Genomic DNA, 25,080 nt, shown 5'->3' on the forward strand with positions numbered 1-25,080 from the left:
TTCCGGCAGTATCTTGTATTTTGTAGCCGACGGTCCGACGATGTTTCTGTAGCCGACGGTCCGGCGATGTTCTATAGCCGACGGTCTGGCAGTGTTTCTGTAGCCGACGGTCCGGCGGTAAATAGTTTGTAACGGATAAAATAATTGTGGCCGACGGACTCCTTCGGGAAGGTTCGGCAGTAGTATTTATATCCCGTCCGGGATCATTGTAAATAATCATTCATCATTCACTTACTATTGCGAATATTATGCTACTGTTCTACTATTACTTTCTGTATGCGTTCATTTACTTTACCTGTACGGTAAACAGCCGTCCTGTTCATTAGTCAAAGGAGATTTTAGCATATGTTGTGCAAAGTCAGGATTGAACTTACTTAGATCATGAATCCATTCTATAATGTCATATGGGTAGATTTTAAATTGCGATCAGAGACACAAGTTTTGTTGAGAGAAAGATTTGAAGCATATCTAACTTTGGATAGTTGTGAAATATTTAACTATTTTCATATTTATATCTAGTTTGTCTCCGCAGGAGTTAAAATGCATCCTAGACTAATTTAAAATTGCATTTATAGAATTGATCTATCGCATCTGAATTGTTAAAATTGTTTATAGTTTAAATATATTGAACTTTATAAAGTTGTACGTTTCAACTAATAATATTGACTCTGATTGCCCATTTAATTAAGCATTGGTCTTTTATTCTTGATTCATAATCCTTATGCTGGCAACTGTTTCATTTCTTTCCACTGAGGAAATAATATATTTATTTTTTGCAATCATCCATAATAATCAATTTTATTTTAAAAACTCTCATATATTCTTTTATTATTCTTAATTCATAAATCCCAAGTTTGAAGTTTTCTATATTTCTTGTCATTAAGAAAACTTTCATTGTATTCATGTTCTAATCAATCTACTATAAGCCTCTTTGGTCTAAGTGTTTCGTCCAGGATCAGGTAAACCCGCCTTGGTTTTGCAAAGCCAGAAGTGCAGTAACTCGGACCACATTATCCAATTTCGTCAAGTTGGCCTTAATTGGTTGATATCCCAACATCGAGAAGGCAAGGCTCATAGGATTTCAATCTGCAGTTTTGGGAACCAACAGCTTAGACTCTGATTGCTTCTTAAATCACTATGCTCTTTTATTGAACAAACAATAATAACATGAATCAAGAAAATAGGGACAAATTACAGTCAAAGCTTCAAATCCAATTGTTTATTTTATTCACTTTTCTCCCAAATTTGTACTACACAATCAAAGTTATGTTTGCACAAATGTGGCAGAGTTTTCTTGCATACAACAAAAGATGATTTTTACAATGAGGGGGCACTACTTTATATACGCACAGGAGTTGAGAAAAAGGTGGAGGAAAAAGTGGAAACAACTTAACCAACTTTGACCTAGTCTAACTAAAAGAGAAAATATGGGGTTACATGCAACTGCATGTGCAACTGGTATTACATCTTTTCAAGTATATGTATTTCATCAAGTTGGCCTTAATTGGTTGATACCCCAGCATCGAGCAGACAAGGCTTGTAGGATTTCAATCTACAATTTTGGGAACCAACAGCTTAGACTTCGATTGCTTCTTAAATCACTATGCTCTTTTATTGAACACACAATAATAACATGAATCGAGAAAATAGGCACAAATTACAATGAAAGCTTCAAATCCAATTGTTTATTTTATTCGCTTTTCTCCCAAATTTGTACTACACAATCAAAGTTATGCTTGCACAAATGTGGCAGAGTTTTCTTGCATACAACAAAAGATGATTTTTACAATGAGGGGGCACTACTTTATATACGCACAGTTGAGAAAAAGGTGGAGGAAAAACTGGGAGCAACTTAACCAACTTTGACCTAGTCTAACTAAAAGAGAAAATATAGGGTTACATGCAACTTCACGTGCAACTAGTATTACATTCTTTCAAGTATATGTAACTCGCATTACATGTAATTACATTTTTTCATGCAATGCATTCTCTCCAACTACAAATATGAAAGAAGAAGAAAGAAGACAAAAAAGAAGGAAACAATCCTAGGGATTATTCTGAAGGGCCTTGTACTTGACGATGCAATCCCAAATGATCACAAGATCGGAAGTTCCTGTACTTTGTACCACTGCATTCACCTTGATAACCATGGTGTTGCGTCTTTTAATAACCTCTAACTTTGATGAATTGTCTGTTGTCATTTGAAAACTTGATGTGATCTAGCTTTTTTTGCTCAAGTTGTCGTGAATTCTCCTTTGTAGATTGACACATTCTGGATTCTTTGACACTTTGAAAACCTTCTTAACGATGTTGAGATGTACACTCGGAATAACTTTCCATCAGCACCTTTAACTTTTTTTTTTCTTTTTTGAAGTAAAGTGTTTGGCGCATGGGAATGTGTGCAAATGAGAACTTGTTGATTTCCCAAATGTGACATAGGGTTTTCAAGATGTTATTACATGAAAAATGATTACATGTAACAAGGAATGAAGGATGAGATGGAATGCGAAGGCAGATGGTAGATGAGCTTTTACATGTAAGTGCAAATGGAAAATGAGGTAGAAAGCATGGAAAGATATGAAACATGTAATTGTTCATGAAGTCACGAATGCATATGGAGGGATAGAAATGGAAAATGGGATTACATGCATGTGCAAATGGTGAATGAAATGGAAAACAAGTAATCGCTTTTGTCGGATGAGATGCGAAGTGTTATGACATGGAAAATGGAAGTGGAATGTGATGATGCTCTCGCATGAAGTGAAACAACAAGTTCTTGGAAAAGAACTTGTAACTTCTCCAAAGTGGAGAAAACCAGCAAACAACACAAAGCACAAAAACTCAAAAGAAAAGTGTACCTTAGGAAAGTGACTCAAACATGTCAAGAAGCAAAGCACTTTAACATGCAAATTCGAATTTGGAATTTGGGGAAAAACCAAAAATATGAAAATGAACCATTTCATCATTTTTAAAGGAAAAATGCACTATTCATGGCATAGATTTGGACAAGTGTAAAATACCAAGCCATAATATGCATGGAAATAGCAAGATAAGCATGAATTCATGAGCAAGTTTGAAAATGCCCACTTACTTAGAGGTTAAACAGCCAAAATAGCAAGTTTTATTGACTTCAAGACCAATTCTCCCCCAAATCCAAATTTTCAAACAACTTTTTGACATTTTCCACACTTGCATGTAATAGACATTCAATGGCCAAATTTGACATGAGAAGGCCAAAAACATGATCTCCAAAGACAAGAGCACACATTAAAACTCGAAAAGAACCCCTCTTGATCCAAATGTATCGGCTGAAATGCCACTTTTTGAGTTTTTTAACAAAAACACGACCTTTCTTTGCAAAAATCTGGGCCGTTTTTGCAAAAACGTGGCCAAAAAATGCATGTTTTTACGTCATTTTTGACTTGTGAATGCAAAAACAACTTTCCCAAATACATATACATGGATCAAAATGCAAAAAAGTAGATAAAAACCCCAATTTTCTGGGCGTTTTTAGCAAAAACGCGATTCATAAAAGGCATGAAATGAATTCGTTTTTGGCCTCTAAGTGCAAAAATGTGAGCCAAGATGTATTGCAAATGATTGAAGATGTCGAAACGCCTCTTTTCCTTGCAAAAACGTGATTTAAATCACTCTAAATGGATTTATTTGAAGATTTTTCCAAAAATGTGCCCTTGGAAAGAGTTTGAAAAAATGTTTTTTAGCAAGATAAATCCATTTTTAATATTGGAAAATCTATGGCTAAGCAAAAACGACCCTATTGGAGAAGATCTCATGGAAAACCATCAAAAAAATCTCTCTCAATGATCAAAATTGGGTTCTTGGAAGGCAAATGCATGCATTCCTTCAAAATCGGACCTTTTGGAGGGCAATACACATTTTAAAACATGCTTTTAGTTAAAATTGGAGCTTTTTGGGTGACTAGAATGTTTTAAAAACTTTCAACAAGGCAAATCGCACCTTTTGGGGTGACTAGCATATTTTAAGTTACATTTCACATTTTGGATGCAAAGACATAAAAACTTAACTTTTGATGTAATGACATCAAAAAGGTCCACTTATGATAGTTTTTTGATGTAATGACATCAAAAAGATCCACTTATGTTTTCAAGTTAAACTTTAGATGCAGTGGCATGTAAAATGTCCACTTTTGATAGATTTTACATGTAATTGCATATAAAATGTCCACTTTTGATAACTTAAATATGCAGAGACATGAAAAAGGTCCACTTTTGATGGATAATACTTATAAGTTGAAAATTATATGCAATGACATGTACAAAGTCAACTTTTGATGAATTTTACATGTAATGACATATAAAATGTTTACTTTTGATGACTTTAAGTGATTAAATAAGCACATGTCAATTTGAATTCATTAAAATATTACTCAAGTGGGACATAAATTATATTTATATATCATATTAATTATATAACATGTAAATACCATTTAAAAAGTAATATTTACTAGAGCATTTGATTTAAATGCTAAAAATTAAATTAAATTATATAGTTAATATAGTCACTTAAATGAAAAATCAAAAAGTAACTCAACTTAAAAATATAACATAAAGTGCAGTATAGTTACTTTAAGTGAAAATTTAAAAGATAAAGTAACTTAAAGACATAACATAAAGTGAATTTAAGTTATATTTTTCAAAAAATGAATGTCAAATTAGAAATATAACATGATATTATTAATTCGTGTTATTGCATCAAAAAGGTCCACTTTTTGAGCACTAAAACGGCTATATCTCTTGACTGACAACTCCGATTAAGCTCTAGGTTAGATCAAATTGAAGGAAAAACCGAAAGCCATGACTTCAGCAAAACCAAAGGACTAAAAACCAACAAATGCAAACTCAAAAGCAAAGAAAATGACGATGAAGGCTTCAAAAATCAAGCAAAGGCCCGACAGAAAGCAAAACAAAAAAAACTTGACAAAAGCCTTCAGTGAAACAATTTGATATATGAATTGAAATTGATCGATCAATCAACATTAAAAAATTAAATATCAAATTGAACTTAGAGAAATGTGAAACTAACTTGAAAAAATTTCATGTTGTTACCTGCATTTTGTCACCACAAAATGCAGGACAACGAAAGCAACGAGCTACCTTGGGAATGACACCATGAAATACAATACTATTTCAAAAGACGTCAAGGTTGCTTAAATATGACTAGCTTTCTTAAAGACTAAACCCCTTGAGGAGAATTAAGAGACTGGACGTAGCCCCGGTATCTCTTTGAAAATTGTTCCAAGTTCAGGTACAAGTTTATAGTATATATTATAAAGTGTGTCTACTTCAGAAGCAAAATCGAAGGGTAGTAGAATCATTTGGAAATCCTTTATCCTAGCTGGGTAAATCATATGGTCATTGTCTACGTTTGTGGTTATGGAAGGAGTGTGGTATCAGTAGCAAGCATAAGGGAAACAACAGTAAACGTATAGAGCCTAACCCAAGGAGCTCGGGCCACTATCAGCAAGGAAGCAGTGACAGTAATATAGTCAACTACGTACGAGACCAAGCAAAGATTACAATGTGCAACAACGTTAGCACCAACTAGAAGGATGTGATTGTTATAAGGTCGTGACTGTTATCTTCTCTAGTTACGTCGCAATGATTGGTTGCACAATAGACAATGCTTACAAACCGGTCACCAAGAGTCAGTGTCATGGGCGGCATTCAACTGGCATTACTATCAAGTACACGTTCACTGCAGGCAACACCACTCCCAAATACGAGGATGTTGTAGGGGGTTATGAGCGCCGCAAAATCAAATGTTAACTTCAGGTGCCTCCTACTTACTGTCTTAAGTTTGAAAAAGAAGATCTGCATGGCATTTCCCTTTCTAGTTTGGGTGGTTGTGAGTTTTATGTACTAGCTAATATGTTCTCTTCCTATGCGGATTAAATAAAATGTATGTGATTGAATTAATGATTAATGAGATGCATTCAGTTTGTTCAATGTATTATTTTCCTACCTCTTTATATTAGCCCCGACTATCACTGGCATAACAAAAGAGTTCAAATTTGTAGTGCGGCCTAACAGCATTCTCCTCTTTGTGTTGGTTATTTTTGCTAAGTCTTCTTATATACTCAATTTAGATCATTACAATGGTATCAGAGTGACAAGACTTGGCAACATGTGGGTAAACTATTACAATATCAAGCTACATAAAATAAGAAAAATGACAGACAGGCATGAATAGGAAGCCTTATAATTTTAGTCACATCCAACCTAAACAAGAAGGATTTTCAGACCAGATTGATATTGAGGACAGTTACACAATCAATGAGGAGCTAGCCTTTGAGACAAGCATGCAGGTTGAGCAGGTTGAACAAGTACAGGTCACTCAAATGGCTCATGATGTGAATGAACAGGAATGGTATGTGCGAGAAACGTTGCGAGCTATTAGACATGGACAGAATAATATCGCTACTGCACTTCAACAGCTTACAGGGACTATGTAGCAGCTAGCTCTAATTCACAACAGAGCCCCGAGTCATCACAGTGGAGATGGTAGTGTTGCAAGATCACCCCAAGCTGCTAGAGCCCCCACACGGAACACTGACAGGCCTTTGATGCCCATTATTGCTAAGAATAGTGCCGAGGAGGAGGTAGCTCAACCTGTTGTAGCAAGCTTACTTCCGAATAATGTTATGGCTATGTATGATGAATGGGATCTTTTCCCTGATCCGATTAAGCAGAATTTGTCCTTTATTTAATACATGAATCAAAAAACAGAGACAAAGAGACCACAGAAGAACAAGAGGCCTAAGGCACAGAATAGGGACTTGAAGCACACCATGAACAAGTTATCCCTCCCCATTTTCGATGGCAGTAGTAAGACATCCACTAGAGCTTGGATTCACAAGCTAGACACCTACCTGACACTTAAGCCCATGTCGAAGAAAGAAGCCATTAGATTTGCCACAATGCATTTAGAGGGAGCAGCATATGATTGGTGGCATCATGGACTAGTCACCCAGGATCATGGTCTCATTACATCTTAGGAGACTTTCAGCTCTAAGTTGATCACTCATTTTGACAGGAAGGACATTGAGGTCTACTACAAAGATTTAGCGCAGTTGTGACAAGGTGGACTTCTAGATGACTTCATTGATGAGTTTCAGCGGATCTCGATTATGGTTCCAGCTATGACAGAACAATGTAATGATTATAATGCTAATTACTGAGGCCTTACAGGAAAGATTTAGAGGTTTGCTCAAGGTCCTTATACCAAACACATTGGATGATGCTATTAAAATCACACACTATCTAGACTCACTTTCTTCGATACTACAACCTTCTAAGAAACCTTATAAGGGGTCCACTTCGATACAGAAGAACAAGAATCAGCAAAAGACTTCCCCCCCAAAGTTGGACTTTGAAACACGGAATGAATTGAGGAAGAAGCTATGCTTCACTTGTAGGGAGCCATGGATACCGAATCACAGGTCCCTGGGCAAGGGGCAAATACATTATGTCAAAGTTCTTTTGAAAGAGGAGGATGAGCAGCAGGAAGGCAGCGATGTTGACGTCAAGGATGAGGAAGGAAATGAGGAACAACCTCTTAAAGAGTGGAAGAAGGAATCCACTTTGGGATAGTCTTCTCTTATAGCTTCTCTTTCAAGCGATCCCACATGTCACCCATTTTGTTTGAAGGGTGTAATTAGAGGGCAACATATTGTGTGTCTCTTAGACATAGGTGCATCACATAACTTCATAAGCACACACTGGTTTCGAAGAGAGGGTTACAGGTTGAAGATATACTAGAATTTGAAGTTAAGATAGCAGGGGGCGATAGATTAAGGTGTATAGGTAAAGTGTCAGGGCCTTCAATTCACTTTGATGACTATCTCCTAGAGGCAGACTTTTTTGCTGTTGATTTGGATGCGTTAGACGCGATGTTGGGTAGCCAGTGACTACAAACTATCGGCAGGTATACAATTAATCACGGTAAGATGCAGCTGGAATTCATGCAGGAGGGTCAATATGTGATTCTCAAGGCCATGCTTGAGGGTAAGCCCAGAGTGATATAAACTCATAGCATGGAGACAATTATGAGACATGATGACATGGAGTGGGCAACACATTGTTTCATCTCCTCTTAAGACTACACTAGGCTTTGGACAACAATTTCACTGTGACATTCAGTCAGTGTTTGATAAGCACAAGAGGGTCTTTAAAGACATAACCCTAGGTATTCCCCCAAATAGAGGGTTTGAGCATATCATCAAGTTAGAAGAGGGCGCTAAGCCCGTTGTTGGTTCCCAAAACCGCAAATTGGAAATCTAAGAGCCTGCCACTTCTCCAATAAGACTTCTCAATCAGTTCTAGCCAATGAACGGGAATACTTCTCAATTCCCCTGCACTTCAGGCTCCGCTACACCTAGACGGGTTAACCTTCACCTCGAACACTAACAGTCTAGTTTAAGGCTTTTTCATAGCAAATGTAAACTTTTGGAGTTCTCCAGCTGGCAAGGTCCTCGAACTCAATTAAAATAAAAACTGGATGCTGGATAATGGTTGAATGTTTTGTATAATTGAATAATAATTAATTTGATGCTTGTAGGAAGTTATAGATTTTCTAACTTAAATAATAAAAAGACCAGCACCTCTGCTCATCTGAGCAATAGAGTCAACTTCAGTGAATTTTCACATACAACCTTATAAAGTTCTTAAGCACTTATACTACCAACAATTAAATAATCAAGATGCAACAAATCAAATATTTATGCAATCTTAAATTAGTCCAAATTGAATTTTAACTCCTCTGACAGGGAGACAAACTGGACACAAATGGGGAAACAATTATTTATTTCACAATATCTGCGATGATCAAATTTAAAATGCTAAATGACCATGTCCACCTATCCGACATTTAAATTGTATACAAAATTCCAAAAAATAATTACAAAGGACGATTCGCCTGCAGTTTAAATCTCCATGCCATTTAAAAAATAAACAAAAGACTTTATTTTATTATTAAAATAAAATAAATCAATTTATTTTACAAGTCATATTAAACTCCTTATCTCTCCATACAAGCAATATAAAATAATTTCTCCTGAATATGAATGTGAATGTCTGAATATGTCTTCTGTTTGAGAAATAAAGTATCTCTCATTTATATCTTACATTTTGTATAGTGGTGAATTTTCAAAAGAAAAGTGATGTCTCTTTGGAAATAAATTATACCTCTTATTTCTAATCGCACCTTTTCAAAATTAATTTTGAAATTGCGAGCAGATGATGAAATTTTAAGCTCTTAAGGTTATCTGCCTTCATCGACCCCCTTGTCTTAAAATATAATTGTACTGTGGAAATATGACGGCATCGCTGTTTTTTATATTTTTGCTGTCTGGAATTCTCACTTGAAAACAATATCTGTAGCATCCCGACATGATGAGTCCTTTGTCTATTGCCGAAAACACCAAGTTCTTATTGTCACTTGACTTCATGTTGTCATACTTCAAAGACGCCGCTGGTAAGTGATTTGTGATAGTCACATCTTTCTTGTGACGCACTTATAAATCAATAGCCCTTTGAATTTCTATGATTAAATTTTCATCGTTACTACTTCAATTGCTGGAAAACATTACCATACTAAGTCTACTGTTGTCTTTTCTTCCACAGTCGCTGACTGCTTGTCGTCTCAAGCATATGATGTATAAAGATGGAGACTTGGTCATATACCTTCTTTAGTTTTTCTGTCATTCCATGTCCCATTATTCCATATTTCTTACAAAAATGTGGAAGCAATCACGTTGGCGAATGCAAATTGGGCATTCTACCTTTACGGGTCATTTTGTTATCTTCTTCCTATTATTGCCTCAACATTCCTCCCCATAATCCAAACTTGTTCTGAAATAGTCAATAATACATCAGTCCGTCATGGATGTGATTCAAAACTAAAAAGATTTTTCCCAATGGTTGCAATAAAAGCATTGACAGTTTCTTTCATTTTTGATATTTGCTTGCTTCACACTAACATATCCCAAAATAATATTGTTTGTTTGATATGGCAATGACTTGTATTCCTTTAAATATGTTGTCACGGCTAAGACAGGTTGTTGAGATTTTTTGTCTTCATTGTGTTCTCCCTGTGCAAAAAAAACTTGTTGTCTTCTCTATATGCGATACATGTTATTTAAGACTCTCGATGCCACCATGTTCTTTTTCCTTCGCACATACTAAACTCACGATAGCTCCTTGTTTCATTTCCAACCCACAAAGATTGTATGACATGGTGCCTGTACATCTCCAGCACTATGTTTTGTTTGGCATATTGCATGACGTGGGAAGATATATCACCAATGGTTTATTAATTAAATCTACCTCTGTGCGTATAAGATGCCTGGAAACAATTATCCTTCACCACTGTTATGTTCTGGAAACTATATCAAGAATATCTAATCTAGGAAAGCTGATAGACTTAAACTTTTCTCACTATCTGAAGTTTGAACAGAAAATTTAGTGTTTCAAAGAACATGAATTTGTTGGGTCACTATATACCTAGCATAGGGAAATCATTGAAACATGTAAGTATAATATTATTTGTGGGACAAAAAGGTCAAATAAGGTGCTTAAATGGAGGCCCAAATTTATCAAAAATTTTAGGCTCCATCACCCGTCATCACCACTCCCTATCGTCACCCTAGGCACCATAAAGAGGAGATGGAAAGGACGATACAGGAACTCTTAAACATGGGACACATCAAACCCAGCTCCAGCCCTTTTGCTTCTTCAGTAGTTTTGGTGAAGAAGGATGGTACTCTTCGCATGTGTATCGATTATCGTGCTCTCAACAAGAGGACCATTAAGAACAGGTACCCTATTCCTTGCATTGATGAGTTATTAGATGAACTACATGGGGCAGTCTATATCACGATCGAGATACCATAAAATACGTGTTCGTGAGGAGGACGTGCATAAAACAGCTTGCAAATGCTACGATGGACACTATAAATTTTTAGTTATGCCCTTTGAGCTCACCAATGTGCGTGCCACATTTCATTCATGTATGAACCATATCCTTAAAAAGCAATTGCGCAAGAGCGTGTTGGTATTCTTTGATGATATCCTAGTTTTTGGCAAGACTTGGGAGGAGCATTTGCAGCGCCTAGATGAGGTACTTAGCATTATGGGGGAGCATTCATTGTTTGCGAAGGAAACATAATGTGAATTCGGATTGACTAAGATTCTTTATCTTGGACATGTGATTGGTGCAGATGGGATTAAGGTACACCAGGAAAAGATACAAGCCAACCTAGATTGGCCGCCTCTGTGAAATGTATCAGATTTGAGAGGTTTTCTTGGTCTATTACTAATCTTGTGTGAATAAATGAGATTGTAAGATCAGCTATGATAACTCTTTCCATGATGTCATCACGTTGAGAAATTCCGTGATAGGAGTTGGATGTCCTATTGAGAGATTTCATGACAGTTCGCGTTAAGAGAGTCCATGATTAAAGGCTTAGTTGTGAGTCTTACAAATCTGTCATGTTGAGTGATTCTGTGATCACTAACAATGAGAAAATTGTTCTCTTAATGACATGTTGAAAAGATTCCATTACCGTATCACATTAAGAGAATCTGTGATGCAAACTAATTATGTTTCTTACAGGGTTTTCATGTTGAGTGATTCCATGAGTTATGTTTTGATTCGGTATGATCAGAATTTATCATTGACATTTTTTGTTGCAGCTTTGTGTGATTGTTCAACTAAAGATCTCTCTCTGGCTAAGAGGGAGTGTTGAAGATTGTAGCTGCGATAGAGATCTTTATCTCTAGAAATATGGATGTTATTAGTGTTATTGTCACCTTCAGCTGAAAAGGACGCTTATGTTTAAATTGCAATATTAAATGTAATATTATGTTTTGATTCAATATGATCAGAATTTATCACTGACATTTTTCATTGCAGCTTTGTGTGATTGTTCAGCTAAAGATCTCTCTCTGGCTAAGAGGGAGTGTTGAAGATTGTAGCTGCAATAGAGATCTTTATCTCTAGAAATATGGACGTTATTTGTGTTATTGTCACCTTCAGCTGAAAAGGACACTTATGTTTAAATTGTAATATTAAATGTAATGACATGTGTCATTTGGCATGCATTGAGGCATGGAAATTTGAACAGCTATAATTGTAATTAAGAGTCATGTTTTGGGAAACTGGAGAGACCTTTGGTTGGTATGTGAAGATTCTCTCTTTAAGTTATATATATCACATCTAGTGATAGATATTGTACACCTGAACGGTTATGATCAATAATATGATATTTTTGTTGTGGCTAGGTTTTTCCCTTCATTCTAGAAGGGCTTTCCCCAGCATATTTCTGGTGTTTATTGTTTCAGTGTTGGCTCTTTTCTTATTGATGTTTATCATCTTTGATTTCTGAGCTGAAGTTTCAACATGGAAAACATGTTAAATTGTGCTCTGATTTACTGAGACAATTCTGCTTATTCAGATTAGGAATTTGGTGCTGTTGTATTCCGAATTGTCCCTTGTTTTTCTGCTCTTCAATCAGGATTCTGACTCCAAGTATTGCCTTCATTTCTGTGAGTTTGTTGTTGCTTTGAAGGCCATTGTTAGCTGCTGTTGGGAATTCTCAGGGCTGAGATCTATATACCAATTGGACACCATTCTGCCTCACCTTCATTACTGTTTATCACTGTTGCCAGAAGGCGCAGAAAGAACAGCAATTAATCATTTATAGCCTGCAATTAAGTACATGTCATGGGCGGCAAGTTTGAGGAAGTGATTGAAGGTTATTCAAGAGCAGCGTTTGCACATTCTGAGCTGCATTTGACTTCTGGTGGTTGGCGTTGCAACTGCTAGCAACATGAGGGAGTTTTCTTGGAGGTTGGTATGGAGCTAGGAATCCTGGCGACTACATAGATCTGGACACCAACTTAATTTTCAGGTTTGTTATTGAATTTTTTTATTTATAAAAATTATTGTAATATTTTGCAAGTGGTATAATTGCAAAACAATAAATCTGTAATCGCACTGTTGGTAGTTGTTACTTGTTGCTCATTTCAGCATTTATATATATTTGAAAATAAATAAATATATATATATATATATATATATATATACACACACACACACACACATTGGAAAAACCAAAAAAAATTGCAAGCATTCGAAAACACAAAAACATATTCTTCAGCATATCTACGGAGTGATTCAGCAGGGCTCTTACATATCTCCAAACAAGCTTAATCTATGAGTGTTTTATAAGTGTTTGGATAGCTACATTATTCCATCCCAAGTAAGAAAGTGCATGTTTCCATTTGTGAATATGATAAGGACTATTGGACATAGCCATGATGTATGATAGGAAGGTGCATTTAAGATAAACATTTATGATCATTCAATCATTGCTTGAAGACAAGATAATGTCATGTTCTCACTGAATACGCTCATGATAATATTTCCTTTAAAACCAAGTATTTAAAAATGAATAATAATGTAATTAAAAGAAATGGAATATAAATATGTAAATTCTAATATTCTTATTATTAATAATTAACATTATAATGATTAATAACTAGCACTTGCACCAACAGCAGGTGCAATGGTTGCGCCGATAGTAATATATACTCTATGATTTGTTGTAGAAGACAAATAAGTAAAGTGAATTCTAATTCTTCGTAGAGCAGCTTGAATATGTTCATTTTGGAATGACATCTCCATACAATATAGATATGGAAAACCAACTTATGTCTCATTGACTTAGAATGTTAATGGTGGTGTTTTCTTCCAATGTGACTTTAGAATAGCAATTGTGTTTTTTTCCAACCTTAAGGGGCCTTAGGCACTTATTTTTCTCACTAAATCTTTCCATTTCTTTGAACCAACTTAAATGCATTCTTTTACTTTTTTTCCAAAGTCAAAGTCTTTCGGGAATTCGGCCACGAAGTTTGCACTTCATCAAGCTTTAAAACATTACTAAAAAAATGTTGAGGTTCATCTAATATTTGTATGGATAAAGGGCACAGTTTTTAATAAAATAAATTTTAAAAAATGTTTCTAAGGGTTTTTGGTTTTTGCATTTTTCACCTATGCTCCCTTAAGATTCTGGGTTAGTGACAGGAGTGGATAGGGGAATGTGCTTTTTATACAGGAATTTTACTTGGCCAGTTTTTAGGGGTGTCAGGGAATGCCTGTTATTTTTTAAAATAAAAGGAAATTTCTAAATAGTCATATTATAACATTGATAAAGCATTCATCATAGATGCTATAAAACCTTTGTGCGCATGGAAAATGAATAGGCATTATAATTACAGTAATTGGCTTCAAGATTAGATTGTGTTAAGATTTTTACCATCAACATTTTGAATTATACTACGTGATCCGTTATCTGGATGAAAGAGAGCAAGAGATGCAAAACAGTGTATAAATAACACATGCTTGACTAGTGTGTAAATAAGTGGAGATATTATTGAAGTTTTTTTGGAAGCCTTAAAGTCTGCATGTTTTGTTTTCAAATTCATTAACAATGAGGAACAATTAAGTAGAAAGATAATTGATTATGTTCCAGTTTACCTACATGTCACCACTGATTAACACTTGATAATTGTGCAGCCCATCTTGAATCTTGATATTACAATAAACTTTCTTACTTGATTCTTTCTTTTAAGTTTGCACGGTTCCTCTCACCAACTTGACCTTGTTTGACTCCCACCAATGACAAGGCAAAAGAAATTCTTTTAATATCTAGGTCATCACCAGAACCTGTCACCATGACAATGAACAGAAACTCACAAGTGCCAAAATAAGCCCACTCCGCCCAACCCAAGCTTTGTTCCCTCTGACTTACCAGTAGCAAAATTCTGATTCGTCCTAATATACTTAACTGCAGTGAAGGTAAAGGACAGCCCCTGTGATAACTGCACACCTCTAACTACAGGCAGTGGAAGCAAACGGTAAGAAATAAGAACACAAGAGTGCTCTAGGTGTGATAACTGTGCACCTCTAACTAAAGGACAGTCCCTGTGTTACTTGCATACCTCTAACCACACACACACAAATTTAAAAATAGGTACAAAGAGTGTTCCAGCAGTTCAGATGCCTGCTGCCATAATCTGTGGAACAGTGAGTGCTCCCCCTCACCTATAACCAGCAGCAATGGATTTCATCGGCTGAACTGGCATTTGCGATTCCCCATATTAGCCATGTGATTATATTGTAGATTCCTGCGAAGATTAGGGTGGTGCCCAGATCAAGGCCATTGACAAGAGAGTGCAATTACTATTGGTGCAAATGTCCCCAGGTCGCCAAGTGATCCACTCACCTCAGACCATGCTCTTTTGCATCTCAAATTCTGTTTCAACCTTGCTCGTCATTTCTGGCTGCAGGGATTCAACTCGCTTATTTCACACAAACAATTTTCACTATTTCCTCATTCTAACCCCACAGTAAGAGTTTGTTTCCTCTCTGGACTTTATATTTCCTCATTCTAACCATTTTCTCTATTTCCTCATTCTTTTACATCAGTATCCCAGTGCTCCTATATCTGCAAGTTAACAATGAATGAGCACTATCATTACATATGGAAATGATAGGAAGTATCAACGAGGCATTAATTAAACAATACAGTGAGCAGCAATTAGAAATTGGGAGATTTAATATCGATCATTCAGTAGAAGCTTGGAGTTTGTACGTTACAACAGATATTTCCAAAGAAGTAGTGGGTAATGAATAGAAAATTTTAATTAAGTGTTTGGCATTAATACTCAACAGAAAGGAGTAATCAGCAGGAAATGATTACCTGCTGATCAATACTGATCTACAAATTGCTATTGTCAGAATGTCAGAATATATGCTCTCTATATATTAATTATGGTAAACTCAGAAGTATATATGGGTTAATAATTACTATGTTTATATATGAAATAAATTAGAAATATATATATATACTGAAAAATAAAGCATTTATATATGTGAATAATAGCAAAATAAGAATTATTTATATAAATATTTATATAATAGTAAGATTCTAATATATAAATACACATGCTTATATTGATGTCAGTAATATTACAGAAGAAGAGTAAGAGATTATAAATATAATTGATACTCATTAGAAGGAAGAGAAGATGGAATGGAAAATATTTAATTAATATTTTTTTGAACACTAGAAATCTATAGGATGCAGATCCATTATTGCAGCGGATGATGTATAAAGCTAGAAGAATGATTGTAATTAGATTTTTACTTTTCAGAAGGAAGAGATCAGGAAGGAAATTAATCCTAGATTAATGGTGTGTGTGTGTGTGCGCATGCCTGTGTGCATGTGTGTGCGTGCCCACATGCACGCGAGCGTGTGTGTCTATATATAATAAAAATGAGAATAGATATATGTAGGACCTGTTACTATTTGACTTATAGAAAAGAAGCTGAGAATAGATGTATGTGTGTGTGTCTATCTGTCTGTCTGTATCAGAGTAACAAGAATCGCCCAAAAATCGCCTGAATCGGCAATTCAGCAATTAGATTCAGCGATGGCGATTTTTTTGCAATCGGAAATCGCCATCGCCGATTTCATCAGGTGAATCGCCGATTTGGGCGATTCATCCAAAAAATCGCATGAATCGCCTGAAAAAATCGGCATGAATCGCCCCCGGCCAATAAAGTATAGACTTGTAAAATTTTAAAAAATTGCTTTTTTTTTTACTTTGTTTTTGACCTATTCTCTTTGTTATAACCCTAAAGGGCCTTCTATTTGTTTAACATTAGTAGAAGAGAGGAAAAGTGAGAGAGAAGAAGAGAAAAAAAAAGCCATAGGTTTCTAACCGGCAAGAAGAAAGAGCACAAAAGAAATCAGCAATCCATTTGGGGAGGCCATCAATTGCATTGGGAGCATTAAGGAGCCAATCTCAACACTCCACAACTCATTTGCAAGAGGTAAGTGCTCTTTTTTTTTTTGCATGTTAGCGTTATATGCATTTTTTGTTAAATTTTTATAGTTTTCAAGATTTTTAGTTTAGATCTTGAATGTTATTTATTTTTACTAAGTTTCAAACTAGGGTTTGTTCTTTTGTAGCTTTTATTAGCTTCAAACTTTGATATTTTACATATAAATTTTTATTGCAGCAGCCTTTGCTTTCATTTTTCGCAAATTCGCAATGGGTAGAAAAGATGAATGTTGGAAATATAACGAAGAGTTTCCTGAAAGAACCAAATATCAAAGAAAATGTATTTTTTGTAAAGAAAAAATAACTTCTGGGGGTATTTATAGATTGAAATACCACATTGCTGCTATAACTGGACACGATGTTACAATTTGCACTCACCAAACTCCTGAGGCAAAACGCACTTGCTTAATGGCATTAGAAAAAATTGAAAAAGACAAAGCCAATAGGAAAATGCAACTTGAAGGGTTGAGGGGTAGTGGCTCCCATATTCTTGCATCCGCATCCGCAGCCGCATCCACATCTGCATCTGCATCAGCTTCTGCATCTGTAGGTTGTGTTGGAGAGGGTTCTTCTAGGCCTCTTTTTTATCCTAGTTCTTCTGCTCGTGCTAGTGCTAGTCGGTCACATACTGAGACAGAGTCCCACACCAACCTATTGTAGCCTAGAGAGCGGAAAAACAGAATGGATAGTTACTTTGTGCCCTGCACTACTCCTGGTTCCCAACCCACGCTTGAGGGAATGGGTTTGAACAAGGAGATTCATGATGCTGCCAAAAAGGAGATATGCAAATTTTGGTACTTTTGCAACATTCCATTTATTGCAGCCAGGTAATTGATTCTTTTTTCGTTGTTTTCTTTAAAGTTAAAATTAAAAGTAAAAGTAAAACTTTAATTATACCTACTTGTTTTATAATTTGAGTCTTTGACATCTAAATTTTTATTTGTGACAGGGCTCCTTATTGGCAGAACATGATAGATGCGGTTGCTATTTGTGGTCCAGGGTTTAAAGCCCCAACTGAGGCTGAGTTGAGCGGATACCTCTTGGATGAGATGGTAGAGGACATGAGGGCTGAGCTCGAGGAGAACCGAAAGGAGTGGATTGCAAAGGGTTGCACCATCATAACTGATGGTTGGACAGATAGGAGGAATAGAACACTCCTCAATTTTCTTGTATCCTGTGGAGGTAATTGATCATTCTACTTTCCTACATACATAATTGTAAATTTTGATTTGTTGAATGCTAATTTGTTGATGATCCATTTAATTTTAATATTCTAATTCGTTGTTTTGTTACTTGTAGGATATACCATGTTCATCAAATCCATCGATGCTTCCGCACATGTAAAAAATGCCACATACTTATGTGAGGCTATTGAGGAAGTCATAGCAAAGGTGGGAGAACAAAATGTGATCCAGGTGGTGACGGATAATGCAGCAAGTTATGTTGCTGCAGGTAAACTTTTAACTTTTCAAGTTTTGAAAATAAATTTATTTGAAATTTGAAATTTGAATTTCTAATTGACTTAAAATTGTTGTAGGTAAACTTTTGATGGAGAGGCACCCCACCATATTTTGGTCCCCTTGTGCGGCACATTGCATTGACCTCATGTTGGAGGAAATTGGCAAACTTGAGTTTGTCAAGTCATGTGTGGAAAGGGCAAAAAACATATGCAAATTCATTTATAATCATTCATTTGTCCTTAGCACAATGAGGAAGTACACAGAAGGCAAGGAGTTAGCTCGCCCACGTATCACGAGGTTTGCCTCGAATTTCATCACCTTGCAGTCCTTGTTGACATCAAGGGATGAATTGAGGAGCATGTTTGTTGGGCGGGAGTGGATTTCCTCTTCCTATGCTACGACCACTGTAGGGATAGATGTGGCGGATTGCATATTTGAAGAGGATGGTTTTTGGAAACCAGCTAGAGAAATCCTGCAGGTAAATTTATTGCAATTTAACATTTAGTATTTTACTTTTACTTTAAGTTATATTATTTTATATTTAAGTTTTGACTCAAGTTTTTTGTTTTACTTTATATGTAGGTCACTGAGCCCCTTGTAGCTTTGCTACGAACTGCTGATGGGGAGAAGCCCTCTATGGGCTACATTTATGAGGGCATGGATAGGGCCAAGGAGGCCATCAGAGCCCAATATGCAAGAGTGCAGGAGAGGTATGGCTCTATTTGGGACATCATCGATAGGAGATGGTAGAATCAGCTCCATCGACCCATCCATGTAGCAGCTTACTTTCTGAATACGGCATATCGTTTCCGTCCTGAGTTCAAGGCGGATGCGAAGATTCTCACTGGCTTATACACAGTGATTCAGAGATTGAGTAGCGATGAAGATAGCGCTGCTGCGATTGTTGAGCTAGACCAGTTCAACAATAAAGAGGGGCCACTTTTCTCTGGCAGGATGGCCATAAATGCTCAGACAACACTACAACCAGGTAAAAATTAAATAATATATTCAATGTTCATGAATCTAGATTCTAAACTTAAAGTTGATTATGTAATTTTAGAGTGAACTTGTAATTTGTAAATGAGACTAATTGTTTCTATTTCCAATTTTTCCCTTATTGCAGATAGATGGTGGCAAATGTTTGGGGCCACAACCCCAAAACTTCAAAAAATTGCCATTCGTATTCTAAGTTAGCCAAGCAGCGCTTCTGGATGTGAGCGCAATTGGTCCATGTTCGAGCACATCCATTCGAAGAGGAGAAACAGGTTGACAGTGCAGAAGTTGAATGATATTGTCTTTGTTCGTTACAACCTCCGTCTTAGGATCAGACATATTTTGGGCACTGACTCCTCTCCGATCATTCTGGAGGAGATTGATCCAGAATCAGAGTGGCTCACAGAGGTTGTGGATCCAGTCTTCACTGAGGAAGACCGTGTGTGGGTTGACCAAGTGGATATAGAGGCTGAGGCAACTAGAGCACGTTCTTTAGGCATTGGTAGACGCACACGTGCGCGCACAGGCACAGGCCCTAGCGACGTTCATGAGCCCATCTTACATGCGGGAGATATGGCTCGGCAATCCTCTAGGACCTACATTAGACGCCTTGCTACTAGGCAGACTGGATACTCAGAGGCTGAGGCTGAGGCTGAGGCTGCAGCCGAGCTTCAGGATGATGTTGAGGATGATGATGATGACTATGAGTCTAAGGCTTGAGCTGGAACCTTGGTTTTATATTTTGTTTATAGATATTGATACTGAATCATTGATAGACATATGTTTCAAACTTTCATGGATTTTCATCTTAGATTCTTACATACATTTATGATTTGATGTCTTATGGATCATCTTACATACATTCTATGATTTAAATCATTATGATCATTTGATTTCTATTTACTTCAGCTAGCCTACAATTTACATTTTAGATAACATAGTTACATATGTGATGGATTTTATGTTCCATGTTTATGTATGTTAAGTTTTAACTTCTATTTGATGATGTTATAGTGTGTTTAAGTTATATTCAATAAAGGGTGCATGAAATAAGTTTTAAATTGTTAAAATCTTTAAATTTAAAGGGTTTTTTCAAATTTGCCGATTCATCGCCGATTCATTGCCGATTCACGATTCGATTCGGCCTTGCCGATTCCGATCCGATTCCGCCTTGCCTATTCCGATCCGATTCCGATTCTTGTTACTTTGGTCTGTATGTATATATAATAAAAAATGAGAATAGATATATGCAGAACCTGTTACTATTGGACTTATAGAAGAGAACCTATAATGTTACCAAGGAGGGACTTGTATAAGTCCCAGCAATGGATCTTATCCCAAGAGAAGGTAGGGGTTAGCATTTGGTAAGCCTTCATGATATGGACTTGGACCTATAAACTTTGAGGATTTCCATTGTTGGTTTGTAGGCAACTTGGATAGCACCTACACCTGTGTCTTTAAGTTGGAATAGTAATGGATGATAATAATTTATGCAAATAACTTGAATCTATTAAAATAAATGACTATTCCTATCAGGGGACATTACAAACCAAACCCTAATTGTGAGATTTTAATAAATTAAATAAGGTCTCAATAGGGGACATGACAATGAGATGTATTATATGCATTTTATATCACGTGTTTAGAATTTTGTGAGTACAGAACCAAGTCAGCTCTACCTGGATTTTCTGCCCCTGGACTCAGACTCTGTCTATCTAGATCGAGTCTAGGTTGACTCGTTGAGTCCCGAGTGACTTGATTGAGATTGATTCTGGGCTAACTCGCGTAGTCCCAAGTGACTCGACCAAATTAGATCAAGTCTAGGCTAACATGCCAAGTCCTGAGCACAGGCATCGGTTATTCTGTGCAAGTTTTGAGAGATTTAAAGGGGGTCATACTACTATTTGACTCGTTGGACTACGCCCATCAGGCCCGCAAGGATCATTCGCTTGATATCTTGGTGACTTTTGTTAAGTATTAAGGTGATTGGAGTTGATTATTCCAATCTATGTTCATGATGACTCATTGGGTTGTTTTGAATCATGTTTGTCTACCTAACAATAGCTCAATAGTGCTACAAATTCACTGTCAAACCCATAGAAGAGTGTTCTCCACAATGGGCAAGTGTTCTCAGCCCATTGTCAAAGCAATCACGTCATCTTTGCAATGGAAATGATAAAGACTTTGAGAAGCCTATATCAATCACTAATTCTTAACAGATGTTGTTGACAATGATTTATCCATCTGAAAAAACTAAGGCAAGAAAAAGTAAAAACCAAAATAAGAAAAATAATTGCACTATTCAGAGAAGACCTAGGCTCTTATCATATTATCTTGTTCATTGTGAAGTTTTCTTTGTTGGCAATAAAGCAAAATGATGATACTATGAAGTTTTCACGAGATTTCCCTACCTGTAGCCTATATGAAAGCCACATATGCAAGATCTAGCAAGAACATAGGATCTACATAGAAACCCTTGTGAGAGAAAACCACATTAAAAATATTGCTTTTGTATTAAAAACTTCTTACAAATTTTGCAGGCACCAACCCAAAGGAGAGACCAATCCCTCCATACAATTTTGTAGGCACCAACCTACTGGAAGCACCGACACCCACAGCTGAACACCAACTGAATAAGAAACTCCAATCTCTGCTTCTAGGAGGTACCAACCCCCAACCCAAGTTTCCACCTCAAATGTTGTTTCTAAAATGAACAATAGACAATTCAATTTTCTTCTCAATTCTTTACATACAAATATGCCTCTCAATGATTTTATCATCTCATCAAATCTGCTTTTACTCTTCTCTATAATCTGTAACAAATCTCTCATATTTCGAGTAAACTAAATTAACAAAACCGCTTATAAGCCCTTCAAGAGTATGTTGATAATTCCAGTCAATTATTTTGTCTGATATGCTTCATTTCTGCATATACTCTTCTTATAGCTCTGCCATATTTGTCTACTTCTACATCTTATCTTAATTCAAGCACAATCTTCTTTCACATAGATGAGCACAATTATGAGAGAGAGAATTTTTTTGTAGTGACAACATTAACGGATGCAATGTTTACAAAAGGGAGACAACTCTCGTTTTACACACACCCTTTCATAATTACTAACCAATGGATCGCTGCTCTAAACAAACAATACTAATCACTGGTCATGTCATAGCTGTTTGTTTATATTAAATATTGTCTTTTAAATGATAATTATTTTTATCATGACTGATGCCTTTGATCACTATTATTCAACAGTTGCATTTTCACATTATTGAAGTCTTAATATCTTTAAATTGCTTAATCGCTGTCTTTTGACTAATATTCTTATATAAAAAGTTCAAGACAAAAAGAGAGACAAAAAATTCAAGTGACAAATAACAAAATTAAGCATGGCAAAAACAGCTCAGCAATTTTGTTAATCTAAGGCAAAAAAAATTAAATAGGCATCATCACTTACCACCATACCCATCCAAGAAGCTAATATATAGTCTTGAATATTGATAGGTGTTACTGAAAGAAGATAATTTACAATGTTGAATGGAACCAGTGGTGCAAGTCGAAGAAGGAAAACAATCTGCAAAAGAAATAAGATTAAAAAAAATTATATCTATTCCTTGCGTTACACTCGTTTGAGTAAAAAACATGTATTAAAGAAAGCTTTAGAGAGAAAGCAAGTGAAAGGAGACAGGAAAGCAATTGGAAAGTCAGGTTAACTTTTATCTAATATAACACAAAAGAGGGACAATTTCGATACAAAGTCAAGCCATATCAATGAATTTAGTTGGCTCAGAAATGTATGTGTAACAAAATCAAAACAGAATTACATGTAATTTACCCTCCTATAATAAATATCATTGGTGTATTGAGCAAGTTAAATATGATCATAATACACTTCACAAGCATAGCTTGATTAGAGAAGCTGCCTGTAAAAAAGCACTATGAAATTCTTCAAAGTTCAAACTATAGTAGCAAAAACCTTCTAGCAAATATATTGGCAAAACTAAAAAATAAATGCCCTTACGATTCTAAATAATATTTGCAAACTGGACGGACAAAATCCCTTCTGAGCTCACGAGAACTGGAAGGACAAAAAAACCTGTCATGTTCATACTGAGTTTTGATCCAAATATTGGTCAAGGAGGAGAAGAACCCTCCAAGTAGCACTTAAGAGTTGGAAGGACAGCAATCATTTCATGCTCTTTCGCTAGCCAAGGATGAAATCCTTCGTATATTCACTGTTGAGTTAGGGATGAAACCCTCTAATTCAGCAGATTCAGAAATTATTTCCAGAGAAATTGCAATTTGATCAACTTTGGACACTGTGCTGTGGTTTATTGTTTTGAAGATTTTCATAAATTCTTAATCTTCAATAAAACTACTATCAGTTTTGAGTAAATATTATTGTTTTAAGGCAAAAATCAGATCCAAAAAGAGACATTACAAACTGCGATGTATAGTCAATTTGGTAGATGTTAATGACCAATCTAGTCTGAAGAGCACTAGAGTCATCATATTCATCATGGACAAAGAAAGCTGATTTTGTGTGGATGAATTATTTTTATGGTGTATAACTCAAGCTGTAACTGGTACAGCAATATCTATTGGAACTGAAAAGTCAATTCAACGGATTAATCAGGAAGATTAAGACAAAAATGATTAATATTAAACTTTGAATCATAGATTTATGACCAAATTTAATTTCAAGATCTTGTTTACGAATCATGTACAATCACAACCTAGGGATTAAAATGATTCATCGAGTGATTTATCCAGAACTCTAATCTTGTTTGACTATCAGAAATATGAAGGCCACATCTTCCCAAGACCTCAAACCTGCACCATATAGCTCCACCTGACAGGCATAATCAACTTCAAGCAACTTTCAAAAAAATTCTTTTTACTTGCTAAACATGGCTACATAGTTATTCTGGACTCCATTATGTGCAATCTACATAAAAGGAAGATTTGACCGATGTATTTCCATTAACAAAACAAATTCATATAATACACCTTAAACATAACAGCACAGCTTACAAGGTCAGTGACTCAGTAGACCCATGTAACAGAAATGAATCTCATCAAGAGCATCACCAGATATTAAGTTAACAAGAACTTGCATTTTATGCCCCTGTTTAGTCTAAGGAAACACCTATAAATCATCCCACCAACAAAAAGGGTACATAAACAAAGGTTCAAGCAAAGATGTTTCAAAGAGATTTCACACACAACCAAAAAATAGTAAGCGCTCATAAGCAGCTTGTAATAATCAATTAGCCAACAAAACCAAAAAGTATCTTGCCAGATATGTACCTGAGCCTGGGAATTGAGAGGATATTATCAGAAGTATACAGAGACATTAAGATATTAAGATTTCATACAGGCATATTTAAGAATTAAAGGATATGGGAAGACCTTAAAGCCTGATCTCCGAATGGCTGTATCTATAGCTTGTAATTTTGGATAATCCTTCAACATGCACATAACATGTTCCCTTCCAACCTATAAACAGTATCAAGGATAAGCTGTTTTGTACAACACATAATGTTCAACATGAAAATTGATTATTCTTTGACACAATGAATATTGTTCACTGCCATGAAAGAGATTAGCTATTTACCTACTATTTATGGTACCAAGGGCATTTTGAATTCTAAAAATTAATTTTGATTTCTTATGG

At 35.8% G+C, this 25,080-nt stretch overlaps 2 protein-coding genes across 2 annotated transcripts in view; one reads left to right on the top strand and one right to left on the bottom strand.

Moving 5' to 3' along the window:
- LOC149578155 (uncharacterized) overlaps window positions 1-25,080 on the bottom strand; it is a 173,183-nt gene that overhangs the window by 57,796 nt on the left and 90,307 nt on the right. Inside the window, exons 5-6 of the mRNA XM_089827706.1 lie at window positions 24,816-24,902; window positions 22,861-22,977 (exon numbers count right to left, since the gene is read on the bottom strand). Coding sequence (XP_089683832.1) covers window positions 22,861-22,977; window positions 24,816-24,902 — 204 coding nt within the window. The remainder of the gene's footprint in view (window positions 1-22,860; window positions 22,978-24,815; window positions 24,903-25,080) is intronic.
- LOC149578156 (uncharacterized) lies at window positions 17,740-18,914 on the top strand. Its single transcript, XM_089815236.1, has 3 exons — window positions 17,740-18,131; window positions 18,249-18,401; window positions 18,487-18,914. The coding sequence occupies exons 1-3, from the start codon at window positions 17,918-17,920 to the stop codon at window positions 18,912-18,914; spliced, it is 795 nt and encodes a 264-aa protein (XP_089671362.1). The 5' UTR covers window positions 17,740-17,917.

The sequence above is a fragment of the Cupressus sempervirens genome, chromosome 1 (genome assembly GCF_028749045.1).
Source record: "Cupressus sempervirens isolate cs-2001-9-10 chromosome 1, ASM2874904v1, whole genome shotgun sequence".
Lineage (NCBI taxonomy): Eukaryota > Viridiplantae > Streptophyta > Pinopsida > Cupressales > Cupressaceae > Cupressus > Cupressus sempervirens.

Coding starts and splice junctions, on each gene's coding strand:
- LOC149578156 (XM_089815236.1), top strand. CDS start 17,918: ATGATAGATGCGGTTGCTATTTGTGGTCCAGGGTTTAAAGCCCCAACT. Junction 18,132..18,248: donor TTTTCTTGTATCCTGTGGAG/GTAATTGATCAT, acceptor TGTTACTTGTAG/GATATACCATGTTCATCAAA. Junction 18,402..18,486: donor AGCAAGTTATGTTGCTGCAG/GTAAACTTTTAA, acceptor AAATTGTTGTAG/GTAAACTTTTGATGGAGAGG.